The following is a 12,723-nucleotide window of genomic DNA, read 5'->3' as shown; positions in this document are numbered from 1 at the left end:
CTTCCTAAACACTGTACTACCTTCTAACTGCTCCCGAGCCAAAAATAACTTAGCTACCCAATGCTCTCCTCAGTCTACTCGGATTCCTGCTACAGATGTCTGGAGGTCCCAGCACACACTATCTTGCCGTATCCCAGACAGACCAATTTTCTGTAACTGCCAGGACCCAGTAACACCCCCATGAACTGCAATATTGGGCTTCCCTTAGAATTTCAAGTGTTGGGGACGCCTAGGTGGCTCAGTTGGTTGGACAGCTGCCTTTAGCTCAGGTCATGATCCTGGAGTTCCCAGATTGAGTCCCTCATCGGGCTCCCAGCTCCATGGGGAGTCTGCTTCTCCCTCTGACCTTCTCCTCACTCATGCTCTTTCTCATTGTCTCTTTCTCAAATAAATAAATAAAATCTTAAAAAAAAAAAATTTCAAGTGTTGTACAGAGAGGTTACCATCCCATTAGGGAGATGTGGAATCTAGGGAGGCCCTAGCTGGAATCCAGGTCTGATTCCAAAGCCCAAGTGAATATGCCCCTTAAAAAGGGCTCACTGAGTAACATCCCAAAGGCAGGGACTGGGGCAACTCAGACCCTACTGGTTAGCTCTAAGAGCCCAACACCGTATTCTCCTGGTCTAGGTTCTGAGGAAAAATTCTCTTCATGTAGCTAGCGATCATCCCCATATTCTAGCACACAAGAATTATAATCTGGTTCCATTTTCTGGCTGTGAAGAATCAGATGTTGTTTGTGGAGTATAGAACTCTACTGCAGGTGGACACAAAACCCAGGCCCCCAATCTTCTAAAGAGCAAAGGCTCACAGGGTCAGACTCTGAAGACGATATAAACCCAATCTGAGAACTCTGACAAGTCATTTCTCCACATGACTCCACTTTATGTCCTGTCAATTCTACAGAGTCAAGGTCTACATAGGGACAGGTCAGAGAAATAAATGCACTGTATGGAGTACCGGTACCGCATCCTGGTACTGAGAGTGCCTTAAGGAAACGTAGTAGTCCAATGGGCGGCCACATCTGAAGAGCAATCCACAGGACAATGGGATGTGGGCCAACTCTGCATTTCTGGGTTACTCTAGAGTGAGGACAGATAAACTGTAGCTATCGGAGTCTGCTAAGGATCGTTTGCAGAACTGTTAAAAAAACTTTTAATCTCAATTATGGCTGGGCTGTTGTGCTGAAGCTCTAAGTAGATTCCAGCAGAATCCTTTCATTTTGATTTTAAACATATCTGTATCTCTGCAGTGCAGTACAAAGTGGCTGGGTACAGGAGTCAGATTAGATGATGACCTCGGGATAATAGTATACATCTCAGATCACAATGAGGATCAACGCAACAAATGAAAAATGCAGAAAGGTGGCTCGCTGTGCGTGCACCATACCCTTCTGTATTTTCCACTCTTTCAGAGACACCAGCTATCATTTCTAAGTTATCTTCAAGCCAAAGGGCTTTATTCAGTGATTAGTACATTGGAGTAAACAATGGGGGAAACTGCAACACAGCCTGACAAGAAAAGCCCTGAGCACGTTATACTCCCTTCCCTGCTCCAGCCTTTAGACCTATAGGTCCGTCAATTTCAGAAAGATCTTGTTGGAAAGCAGTCTCCTTCATTTCCCTTAATCAGAGATCTATTACACAACTATATACCTGACATCTCTATTCCCTAAAGCAAACACCCATCAAGATTTCAAAAAGTCAGATTAAGGCAGACCTTTTCAGTTTGCAGTTAGCTACAGAACAAGGATACGAGACCTACAGAACGTCACTGACCCACAGTAATGAGCACGGCGTTCATTTTTCTGAGCGAGACTGGAAACCACAGAAGGAACACCCCAACACAAATCCAAAGCAGCTACACAAAATACGGCGAGTTCAATGCTTCAATCTTATAAAATAAGAATCTAGATTAATTTTAATATTAAAGCAGAGACAAAATATAATTTTAACATCATTTTAATCAAGTAATGTAGCTGTTTGAAACAGGAAATTTTAAGACCACTGAATAGATCAAAGTGAAGGGTTAATTTATTAGGACAGCCTCTACGGATAAAACTCCTATGATGTGGATTTGAATTCCACTGAAGTTTGGCACCAGACTGAATACTAGTCTAAGCCAAAATTTTTTCTTTAGTGTTTAGAAGGCCCAAACAGGTTTTCCTTCAGGTTAAAGAAAGGAAAAACAAAACAAAAACAACCCCAACTGTTACCAGAACCCCATCAGCTTGACATTGGGTATGTTGACTGCAGCTTGGCTTAGGTCACCAAGATCTCCTAGAGGACTTCAGATGATGAAAACACACTGGCCTACAGCAAAGAATCTGAAACCTCAGTGAGATGTAATTTGTAAAAATTTCATCTCTTTTGTGTGACAAAGCACATTCCCTCCAAGTAGGTGCTTCTGCTTCACTCATCGAAATCGATCAAAAGGTGGGGGGCAGGGAAAGGACGGGGACCGATATGTAGGTCTCCAGTAAGACTACTTGATTTTACCTCCTTGAAATATCAAGCTAACAAGGTTTTATTGTATCAAATGTTTGTATAATTTCCAATGTGAAAAATTCTTACATACATTTATTAAGGTCTCACCATAATCTGTAAAAATGGATCACAAAAGAAAGGTGAATGATGTAAGACAGTGCTTCCAATAAAATTAACCCTCTGGATTAATTCCCAGTGTACTTTGTGGAAGGAATAAATGAAGTTTTTCCTTTGAAGATGATTTCTCAGATACAGCCATAACCCATATCACTTGAGTTTGGATCAGCTAATTGAGTCGAATTCACCAGTAAGTTATTTCTAAATCTAACTCTCAGGATGGGCTGGGTTCAGGCCCTCATCACCTGCATTCAGTGGCCACCATCAGACTTCTTGGGTGTCTGGCTATAGTCAATGTGAAATAAAAAACACCTTTAGTCTTACACCAAAATATAGGCTTTAACTTGAAGTACGCTTTTAGCGTCTTTTAAATAAGACATTTTGGGGGAAGGGGGAAATCAAGTCTGAGACACGGTAACACTTATTTTGGCAAGATAGCAACCAAAGACTAAAAAGCATAAGCGAAGTATCCGTGTAAAAGGCATTAAAGAACAAACCATATTATCAGAAGAAAATCCACAATGAAAAGATACAGTATGCCCTTAACATTTCGAAATTAAATCATAACGAAAGTTGAAAGGTTATGCGCAATTTTTGCTAGAGATTAAGTGCACCTTTTCCTGCTTCCCCCAAATAAAATCATAGCTTACTATATAATCACACCCTAGTTTCAGAATTTTCCCAGTCAGCACAAAGCAACAGCTACACACACATAAAATGCTTATTTGTTAATGTAGTAACTCCCCTGGCTCATCCAACGTGCAATGCACATAACTGCAAAGACTGCAATTTGGGGCAAGTATACACGAACTGAAAAAACACAATTCAAGTTTCAAAACCTGCTCTTAAAATTATTTATAGGACACTCAGGTCATTTTTACTTCTCAGTAAGATAACGATGTTGCACTGCCATTTCATGATCAGTCCACCTCGGCATGGGGAGAGTGTACATTACCAGATGCCAATCTGAGGGACTGAACGCTTCAAAGTACTGTATTTCTCAATGGCTGATTAAGGTAATTATACATAAGCTTATGTTTACATTCTGCTGAAGACATCTTTACAGTTTCAGCATCTAACAAAATCTAACAGGCTCCAAAAATCTTATCAGGTTAATGATGGTGCAGTATTTTTAAAAAGGAGCCATTTCAGCTTAAGTCATTCAGAGCCAAAATCTGAAGAATGACCAAAAATCAAATCTTTATTTAACTGTATAAATGTGATCCAAATGTGTCCACCACTAATTTTTCAAAAAGAAACATGCTATAAATAAGCAAACTATATCTGCTCACTGATAGGTGTATGGACTCCCTAGATGTCTTGTTGGGCTTAATTACAGACCACTCACAGCAATACATTTTTAGTAGAAAGTGTAGCATGATGTTAAGCCATTTTAGCTTTTGCACATACATGTTGCACTTCTGGCTGATGATGCAGAAAGATTCGCAGCATTACACTGTTAAGCTGGGCTGCACCCACCCCTTTAAATGGCATCAATATCAATGTCATCATCCTTGTTGTCAGACTTCACAGCTTCAACTTTAGGTACACTGGCAGTCTTCGAATACACCACCTGGTAAAACAGTTTTATTTATTGTAAATCTTTATCCCAATGAACCTATTTATAAAATTAATAATACAAATCAATGGTCAACAAGGGAGAAAAAAGTACCCAAACACAGTCATCTTTTTGGAGAAAGTGTCTGTGCATGTGGGCAGGAGGAGCGAAGTAGCAGCAGAGGCAGAAAATCCCAAGAAGTGTCACAGATTTCACAGGGCTTGATCTCAAAACCCTGAGATCATGTCCTGAGGGGAAATCAAGAGTGGGATGCTTAACCAACCGAACCACTCAGGTGTCCCACAGCCATCACTTTGCACAAGTTTTTGTTATTTGAAAACTAAGTTCTCTCTGAATACTAAATTCTCTTAAGGTCTCTCTCAGCCAGATACCATCTTAATGTTTATGGACAACTAGCACCTGTATACTCAACCTACACTAATACTCCTTTGAAAATTCGTAGGTCTACTTACGATCATGTCTAGGGGTAGGAAAGATATCCCCAGCCCTTTATATTAACATGTTAACTTCCCAAATTATTGAGACCACATTCTGCTGCATCTTGAAATTTCAAATTACCCAATTATTATTTTCGAATCCCAAACCCTAACACAGTTTCACCTCAATATTCTCATCTTCATCATCTTCTTCACCACCAGAAGATTCCTCCTCCGCTTCCTTCAACCATTTTATAAACGGTTCTGCTTTGACACGAATCTCTTTGGCAAGATCTTTTGAGACATATTTCTTAGAGGCCTAAAAAATGTTCAATACAATTTCCTTAGTTGGAGAAATCTAATTTAACTGCCTACACTCAGCTCTTTAAAGTGACTGGGTCATATCTTAATCTTGACTTCTCAACAGATCCATTTATTCAACAAGTAATAATGAGTCTGAGGAGTTTAAATACTTTCTTCCCTTATTATTAGGAAGCTGCCACAGGGGGAATCACCTACAGGTTATACCAGTGATTACGTTTCAACGTAGCAGAAACTCAAGTATCAGAAGTTACTTCTTCCTAAATTGCCCCAACAATGTCTCAGTAATACTTCTGATCTTCAAGAATCTGTTTGTATATATCTATCTATTCCCCACCTTTTCTGACCAGCTGATGATGACTTCTTCCTCCAACAGATCTGCATCATACATCTCCTTCAAGATGTGGGGAATCTTGGAAATGAGCTGAGCTTGATGCATTGCTACCACACACTCCAAACCATGAAGAAGGTACCGTTGAGCTTTTTTGTTGTTGTGACAAAACTGGAAATAAATGTATTGGCATTAACAAGCTTTTAAAGAAGTTTTAATTAAGTATACGCATTGTTTCAAGATTGTGTCTTAAAGCTATAAGCCTTAAACAGTGGCTCAAAAAGTCAATGCATAAAGATCTGGGTACTACTTTAGCTATGCTATATACAGTATTTTCCAAATATTTCCATGCTTGTTAAGATAGGTCAATTATCTCCAGTTTTAGGATAACAGAGAACAAGTTCCCAGGGTCACAAAGCTCTTAACCTCATTTATGAACCTAAAATAATTTGCTTACTCGTAGGAAATGGCGCCTGTATTTCTTAATTTGTTCTCTAATCTTCTCATTAAAAAGAACTTCAGTCAAAACAAGAGGGCCCATGGCTTTTACATCCAATCTTTCTGCTTCAGCAACAATTTCTTTGTCTGATGAGTCAATGATACCTTCTTCTTTCTTTTTCTGCAAATAAAAGGAAGCAATTCAGTGAAATACAGACACATTTTAGTCCAGAGATACCAGTTAGTCCCCACTTTCATGGACTTTTTTCCTACCAAATTTATTATGGTTTCAGGATTTTTCATGAAATGCACATGCCAAAGATAGTACCTGGAACCACCTCAGGAAGTATTTGAACAAAAAGTTTGAGTATTCAAAAGATACTGTAGGAAAAAAAGTTACACGCCAGATAATAAGCATAAAGTAACAAACACCTTTACAAAAACCCAAGGCTTCAAACTGATTATCAAGAAAATGTTTAGCTGCTCCTGACCCAAGTTATTTTACCTTAACGAAATCAAACAGAATATTGACCCGCTCTTCAACAGTCCTTTCCAAATCATCAGTGAGTGTCAGAACTTTTGCATGATCACTGATTTCATCCATTCTGCGTCTTTGAGCTTCCTCAGTTGTATCCTCCCCCCAATCATCATCCTCCTCCTCTTCCTGTCAAGAACAAGTATATGTAGTCAAATGCCACAAAAACACAAAAATACTTCTGATTTCTCGTCATGTTAATGGCACTAGGTTCATTTTCCACAAATATAAATTGGACCTACATTGATTTAATCAACCCCGCATAACCAGAAACCCAAGATACCATTGCAACGTTAAAATGAAGAGGTTTCCTTTTTTTTTTTTTTAAAGTTTTATTTATTTGACAGAGATCACAAGTAAGCAGAGAGAGAGGAGGAAGCAGGCTCCCCGCTGAGCAGAGAGCCGGATTCGGGGCTTGATCCCAGGACCCTGGGATCACAACCCGAGCCGAAGGCAGAGGCTTTAACCAACTGAGCCACCCAGGCACCCTCCTTTTTTTTTTTTAAAGGATTTTTCTTTATTTGAGAGAGAAAGTGCGCACATGCACGCACCTGCTTATGAGGTGGGGAGGGACAAAGGGAGAAGCAGACTCCCTGCTGGGCAGGAAGCTGATGTGGGACTCGAGGATCATGACCTGAGCTAAAGGCAGTCACTTAAGCAATTAAGTCACCCAGGTGCCCAAGTTTCCTTTTTTCTCCCCCCTACCAGATATTGTATTTCACCCAACTTTACTGCCCACCACACATTCACCACTACACTCACCGCAGCGTGTGGAGGAGGACTGATCTCATTTGGTGGTGGGGGTGGGGGCGTCTCACTGCTGGACACAGAACCATTTTCCTTGTCTTTGCCCTTCCGGTTTTTCTTTTCCTTTTCTTTCTTCCCTGTACCACTATCGCTATTCTCTACAGCAGAACAAAGAAAAAAGTAAAAGTTTAATACTATAGTTTACAGTACACCTTACTGTCTCTTATGGACATTTTAAACCCTTTGCTTCCTTTTGCTTTGGAACCTTCCCTCAGAAAACCATACACAAGAACAATGCTACTTATAATTCTAGGATACACAAACCAAATTCTTCCACTATCATTTCCTATGTGAAAAAACTCAGAGTAAGGACATCATGTCCTAGAACAGTAGAAATATTAACCGTTCAGTAAAATTAACATAAAGTGGTGATATCTCAGAAAATGAGAAGCTTAGTGAAGGCTGGCACTCCTGACCCTCTCGTCCCGCATGAACCTAAACACGAGCACTTCTCAACTCCACTTTAGTCCAGATCTGTTAACACTGTCAGAGTCTATATAACAGTTGGTCTCATGGAGGAGAACACTGGAATAGGTTAGACTTTATTGCTATAGCAAGCTTAAATTGTGTCAGACAACTTCCATCATCTGCCACAGAGTGTTGCTTGCAATGTTCTAAAGCCACTTGGGCTTAATGAACCAGGACCCTGATTCATAAAACACTGTGTTCCAGAAGCGGATTGTTTGCTGGGATCCTAATTTTATTTATTTTAAAAAAATGTTTAAGAGAGAGAACACACTTGCATGTATGGACACAAAAGGAGCAGCAGCAGCATACACCCATTAAGCAGGGAGCCTGATGCAGGGCTTGACCCCAGGACCCTGCGAACATGACCCCAGCCAAAAGCAGATGCTCAATGGACAGAGCCACGCAGGCGCTCCTGTTTTACAATATCCATTTCACCTATTCTAAAAGGGCAGGTTTTAGAAACTGAAAACACAGGGCACCTGGGCACCCTTCAGGTTGGGTCATAGTCCCGGAGTCCTGGGACAGAATCCCGCATCAGGCTCCTAGCTCTGCGGGAGTTTGCTTCTCCCTCTCATGCGAGCTCTCAAGTAAATAAAATTTCAAGAAAAAAAATTGACAACACAGCTCAGTTTAAGTTGTAGCCTGTCCTTCAAACCCTGAATGGTACATTTTTCGAAGTCATAGACTCAACAAAACAAGGCACAAAAATCAGACAATCCTTATAGTCTAGTTTCACAACAGCAAAAAAGCTTCCATTTTTTCCAATGATTGGCTGCCTCACATTAAAATCTTTCAGGTTCTTCATAAAGACTTACCAGGTGGGTTTTTGAGAATGAACGTGCAGAGTTTATGATGTGTGTCAAGCATGCCTCGATAGCCACAGGCTTTACAAGAATTACCTATTGTTTGCTTCTTTGGATTGACATGCTGCCAAAAAAAAAGAGTAAAAACAAGTAAGTCATCTATACGCTACAACAAATTTTGTAAAAAACAAGATGTTAAACGATCTATTTAAAAAATTTGCTGCTTTACACAGCCTGTTTGCAATTAAGTTTGCTCTGCCTTCTCAGGAACATACATTTGGTGATATCAAAAGACTGAGCACAAAAGCAGATACACAGTTTTTCCTCAGAAAGACTCACCAGCTCTGTTTCAGGATTCTCACACTCAGGACAGAGAACAAATTTTTTAATGAATCCATCCAACATGTCTTGCAGCTTATTCGCCTCATGAGATCCATTGACAATGTAACGGTCATTCTTAACATCAAACTGGGTCTGTGCTCCCAGCTCACAACCAAAATATTTGGTGGGATCTGAGGGGGGGGGGGGAGAAAAGATTTATTACCTAGATGTTCTACTACTCATTCACACTTACACAAATATAACTCTCTTATGCTTTTATACTGGGTTAAAATGTGATGAGCAGCTTTGTTTACCAATAGTAACTAACCAGTTGGTTTTCCAGCCCAAGATTCCACTTAACCCTGAAACACACTAGCATACAACTCACTCCAATCACACAGATCCAAGTCTGTCATGACCACAGTGACACTATTCTTTGTCAGACTCCTCTTAAGAAGCGTTACTTACACGTTGGAGGCCGATTAAGCGCCTTTGCAACGTCAACCATGTTGACTATAACTGTCTTGATACCATTTCCTTTGCCCTCAACCTAAAGAAAAAAATAACTTTAATTTTGCATTATCTACCCCAAGACGTGCAATCTTTAAGATTCTAACAAAAGAGCTTAGGCTTCAAAACTAAACCAAAGATGCGTATTACCTTGGCAATCAGACGGGGCATCTTGTAGCGATAGAACTGGTCTGACACACTGCGGTTGACATTGACAGACATTTTGGCTTATTAGTGACTTTATCAATAAGATGAAGAGATCTTTGATTGCAACTTTTTGGTATCTTCTGTCTGGAGAAGAAGGGATGACATAAACGACTGCAAGAGTTCTCGGTCTCTGACATGAAAAAATTTTCGCCACTGAGGCTGTAGGCTTCTTGCTTGTATGCTATGTGTCCCCAATACAGGTACCAATGGCTGCGCAACAGCTCTGAAAGAGAAGGAAGAGCACACAACCCCCGACGCTTAGCGGGATCCCCGCGGAGGAAGCGTCCCTTCGCCTCCCGGTGACCCCACGAAGCACCCCGGTTCGCGTGAGGCGCCGTGAACACTCTCCTCGAACACGGAACACCTGTCGCAACAGAAAGGGGCTCCGCGTGGACCAGGACGGGCCTCCAGCTGGGAGCCGCCACACTCCCAACTGCGCTGCCTCCGCCCCGCAAAGGTCCGCTTCGGGGGCGCGGCCACATCTCCACAACCGCGGACGAAACGGGCCACGACCTATTCCCCGCAGACCAGGCCTCGGCTACGAACAAACTTCCCAGCCTCCCCGCTCAGTCCGTGTCCAGCACCGGGCCGCGCGGGGAGGCCCTGGCCCGGCCCAGAACACGGCGGCTCGCGGGAGTGTGCACGGACCGCGGGGGCAACGACCGAGCGCGGCCGCCCCCGCCCCTCCGGTCCCTGGTCCGCGCGCGCACGCACTCGACCTTCGCTCCGGTGCCCATGGCCACCAGCCACTCCGCCCGGGGCAGCGACCCCGCCATGCGCTCCACCCGGCCTCGGCGCGGCGGGGGAAACGAAAGCGGCCGAGGGGCGCCGGCCTGGGCCGCCCCCGCCCCCGAGCGGGCGATGACTCATGAATGCAGCAATAGGGCCTGAGTCAGCCCGCGCGGCGCGCTCCCGCGGGGCGGGGGAGGGGCCGGGGCCCGGCCGGGGGAGGGGACCGGGGCGGAGGAGGGGGGGGCGGACAGGGGAGGCGGAGAGGGGCGGGGGCCCGGGGCGGAGGGCAGGGCGGCGGGGGCGCGGGGCCCGCCCGCCCGAACTGCGCCACACGCGCGCGCGGGTCACGCGGCGCGCCGCCATCTTGTGCGGCCGCCATCTCCCCGCCGGCCCGCCCGCGGACTCACCGTTTTCGTCAAATAAAGACATAAACCCAACGCTGCTCGCCCGGGACTGGGATGAAGTGAGGCGCGTGTGAACCCGAGTCCGAGGAGGGGCGGCGGAGGCGGCGGAGCAGCGCAGCGAGCAGCGGCCGGGCCAGGCGCCGCCGAGCAGCGGGGAGGGGCTGTCCCAGCGACGTCCGGGGTCCACACCCTTCAGCGCCCGGGGCCTGGCGACCTGGCGCGGAGAGACGGCGCCGTGAGCCGCGGGCGTCGGGGCGCCTTCCCCGCCAGCCAGCGGCCCGCGGGGGTCGAGGGGGCGGGGAGGACTGGGGAGGGGGCGCGGGGCTGCTGCCCCTTCACCGGACTCACCTCTGGAATGTTCTCGCTCTGACTGAACAACGCCGCCGCCGCGCTCAAGCTACCCTCGGCCCCAGCGCCCGCCCCCCGCAGCAGGCCGCACTGCTCATTGGCCCGAGGCGTGCCCGACCTCGCTCGTGATTGGCCACTTGCCACGTCAGTCGTGTCTTTCTCCGCCCCTTCTGCTTCCTGAGGCTCCTCTCGCCGCCTCAGCCCGCCCCCAGTCCCCGGTCCCGGGTTCGTTCCCCCGCCCTCCCCTCCCCCGCTTTTCCCAGAGGCCTTCGCGGTCTCGCGAGAGCCGTTCGGCCGCGGCAGGGGGTTGGCCGCGGGGCCGCACTTCGTCGGTTTGAGCGCTGGGGGACGGCGGGGGGGGGGGGTGGCGGTTGGCTGCTCCCCTCCCCCGTCGCCTGGACCTGGCCGCGTTCCCGCCGAGTTCCCCCTCGCGACGGGTGCTCAGCCTCGCCCCGGGGCGGGGCGGGGGAGGTCCTCTCTTCCTCTTCCGGCCGCTGGGGACGCCCGTCGTCGGGCTTCGAGGAGGAAGTTGTGCTTCCTCCCCCGTCCTAAGGCCTGGGTGCACTGTGGTGACTGCGGGGCCTGGCTCTTTCGCCCCAAGTGCTGTTCTTTTCTCCGAAGCCGGGGTCCGGTGTCACCTTGACAGGGTCGTGGTGCGGCCGCCCGCCCAGCCTTCTTCTCGGCACCGGGCCTGCAGGCCTGGCGGGGCTTGGCACCCCGAGCCTCCGCTTTCTGAGGAGGGAAGCCCCAGATTAGCTTGGGACCCCAGGACCCTCCTGGAAGCGCGGTGCACCGTGACTTTGCTCGAAGCAAACATCTCATTGGGTCACCATTCCCGGGACCCACCACCCCAGTTAATAAATTGTGATCTCCTTGCGGGGCAGAGCGTAGCCCAAAGCAGGCGTTCCTCACAAGTGACCAGGAGAGCCTCTGCTGTCCTCCTGCGGAGGCGATTGCAGAAACGTATATTTGGTTTAAACGTGTGAATTGCGACTGTAAAAGCGCATCCAGAGCCCATCGCGACATTTGAAAACATGTTGGCTGCGGTGAAACCAAAAGCCAAATAAGGCGAAGGGTGGTTTCCCGGGCTGGAAGCACGCTGCTGAGGTCAGGATGAGGTGGGTTAGGGGCTGCCCGTTGTTCGCCTAATCCAGTATGCAAGGAAGTTGGAACTGAAAGGAATGTTGTTTTTTACCAAAGTTGAGGATATTCTTCCAGGATTTACAAGCTTTGTAAGTGGGTGGGGAAGTTAGTAAATCAAAGGGGCGGTCCGGAATCGAGGGAACTTGTGTCTTTCCTGCAGGAGCTAATGCGATGCTCACACGCTGTATACAGTGGCGTGTGAGTGGTGGACCACGTGCGTAATGCCTTATGAGTACCCGGATTCCCACTAGGTCAATGGGAAAGGTAGATCGGACAAGCTGCTCCTGGGTCAGCATGTAGCGTGACCCAGCCGTTCGGAAACATTGGCATTTTTGCACACAAGTGACACTGTTTTAGAAACTGTTGGAAAATATGGGTATGAAACGTCTGAAGTAAGGGGCTGGCCTTGTCAGAAAAAAATTTTTTTAAAGATTTTATTTATTTATTTGGGCGCCTGGATGGCTCAGTGGGTTAAACCGCTGCCTTCAGCTCAGGTCATGATCTCAGGGTCCTGGGATCGAGCCCCAAAACGAGCTCTCTGCTCAGCGGGGAGGCCCCCCCCCCCCCCGGCCTCTCTGCCTACTTGTGATCTCTCTCTGTGTCAAATAAAAAAATAAAATCTTAAAAAAAAAGATTTTATTTCTTTATTTGATGGAGAGACAGAGAGGAAACACAAGTCGGGGAGGAGGGAGCGGGAGAAACAGACTCCCCACTGAGAAGAGAGCCCGATGTGTGGCTTGATCCCAGGACCCTGAGATCA

The 12,723-nt window shown here is 46.5% G+C and overlaps 1 protein-coding gene and 1 non-coding gene across 4 annotated transcripts; both read right to left on the bottom strand.

Moving 5' to 3' along the window:
* Nucleotides 1–1,942: 1,942 nt before the first annotated feature.
* EIF5 (eukaryotic translation initiation factor 5) lies at nucleotides 1,943–10,993 on the bottom strand. 3 transcript variants are annotated; one of them, XM_047735357.1, is made up of 12 exons: nucleotides 10,821–10,993; nucleotides 10,476–10,686; nucleotides 9,280–9,559; nucleotides 9,088–9,169; nucleotides 8,638–8,810; nucleotides 8,311–8,422; nucleotides 6,983–7,125; nucleotides 6,191–6,349; nucleotides 5,705–5,866; nucleotides 5,254–5,418; nucleotides 4,780–4,914; nucleotides 1,943–4,173 (listed from the first exon to the last, which is right to left on the bottom strand). In XM_047735357.1, the coding sequence occupies exons 3-12, from the start codon at nucleotides 9,349–9,351 to the stop codon at nucleotides 4,084–4,086; spliced, it is 1,293 nt and encodes a 430-aa protein (XP_047591313.1). In that variant the 5' UTR covers nucleotides 9,352–9,559; nucleotides 10,476–10,686; nucleotides 10,821–10,993; the 3' UTR covers nucleotides 1,943–4,083. The 3 variants fall into 3 exon arrangements, with proteins under 3 accessions (XP_047591313.1, XP_047591315.1, XP_047591314.1); XM_047735359.1 differs by lacking the exon at nucleotides 10,476–10,686; XM_047735358.1 differs by lacking the exons at nucleotides 10,476–10,686; nucleotides 10,821–10,993 and adding an exon at nucleotides 10,056–10,189.
* LOC125105910 (small nucleolar RNA SNORA28) lies at nucleotides 7,510–7,633 on the bottom strand. Its single transcript, XR_007129149.1, has one exon. It is a non-coding gene; the product is annotated as a small nucleolar RNA SNORA28 (small nucleolar RNA).
* Nucleotides 10,994–12,723: the final 1,730 nt, after the last annotated feature.

Source organism: Lutra lutra, chromosome 7 (assembly GCF_902655055.1).
Source record: "Lutra lutra chromosome 7, mLutLut1.2, whole genome shotgun sequence".
Lineage (NCBI taxonomy): Eukaryota > Metazoa > Chordata > Mammalia > Carnivora > Mustelidae > Lutra > Lutra lutra.
This window is presented reverse-complemented; position numbering and strand designations above follow the sequence as displayed.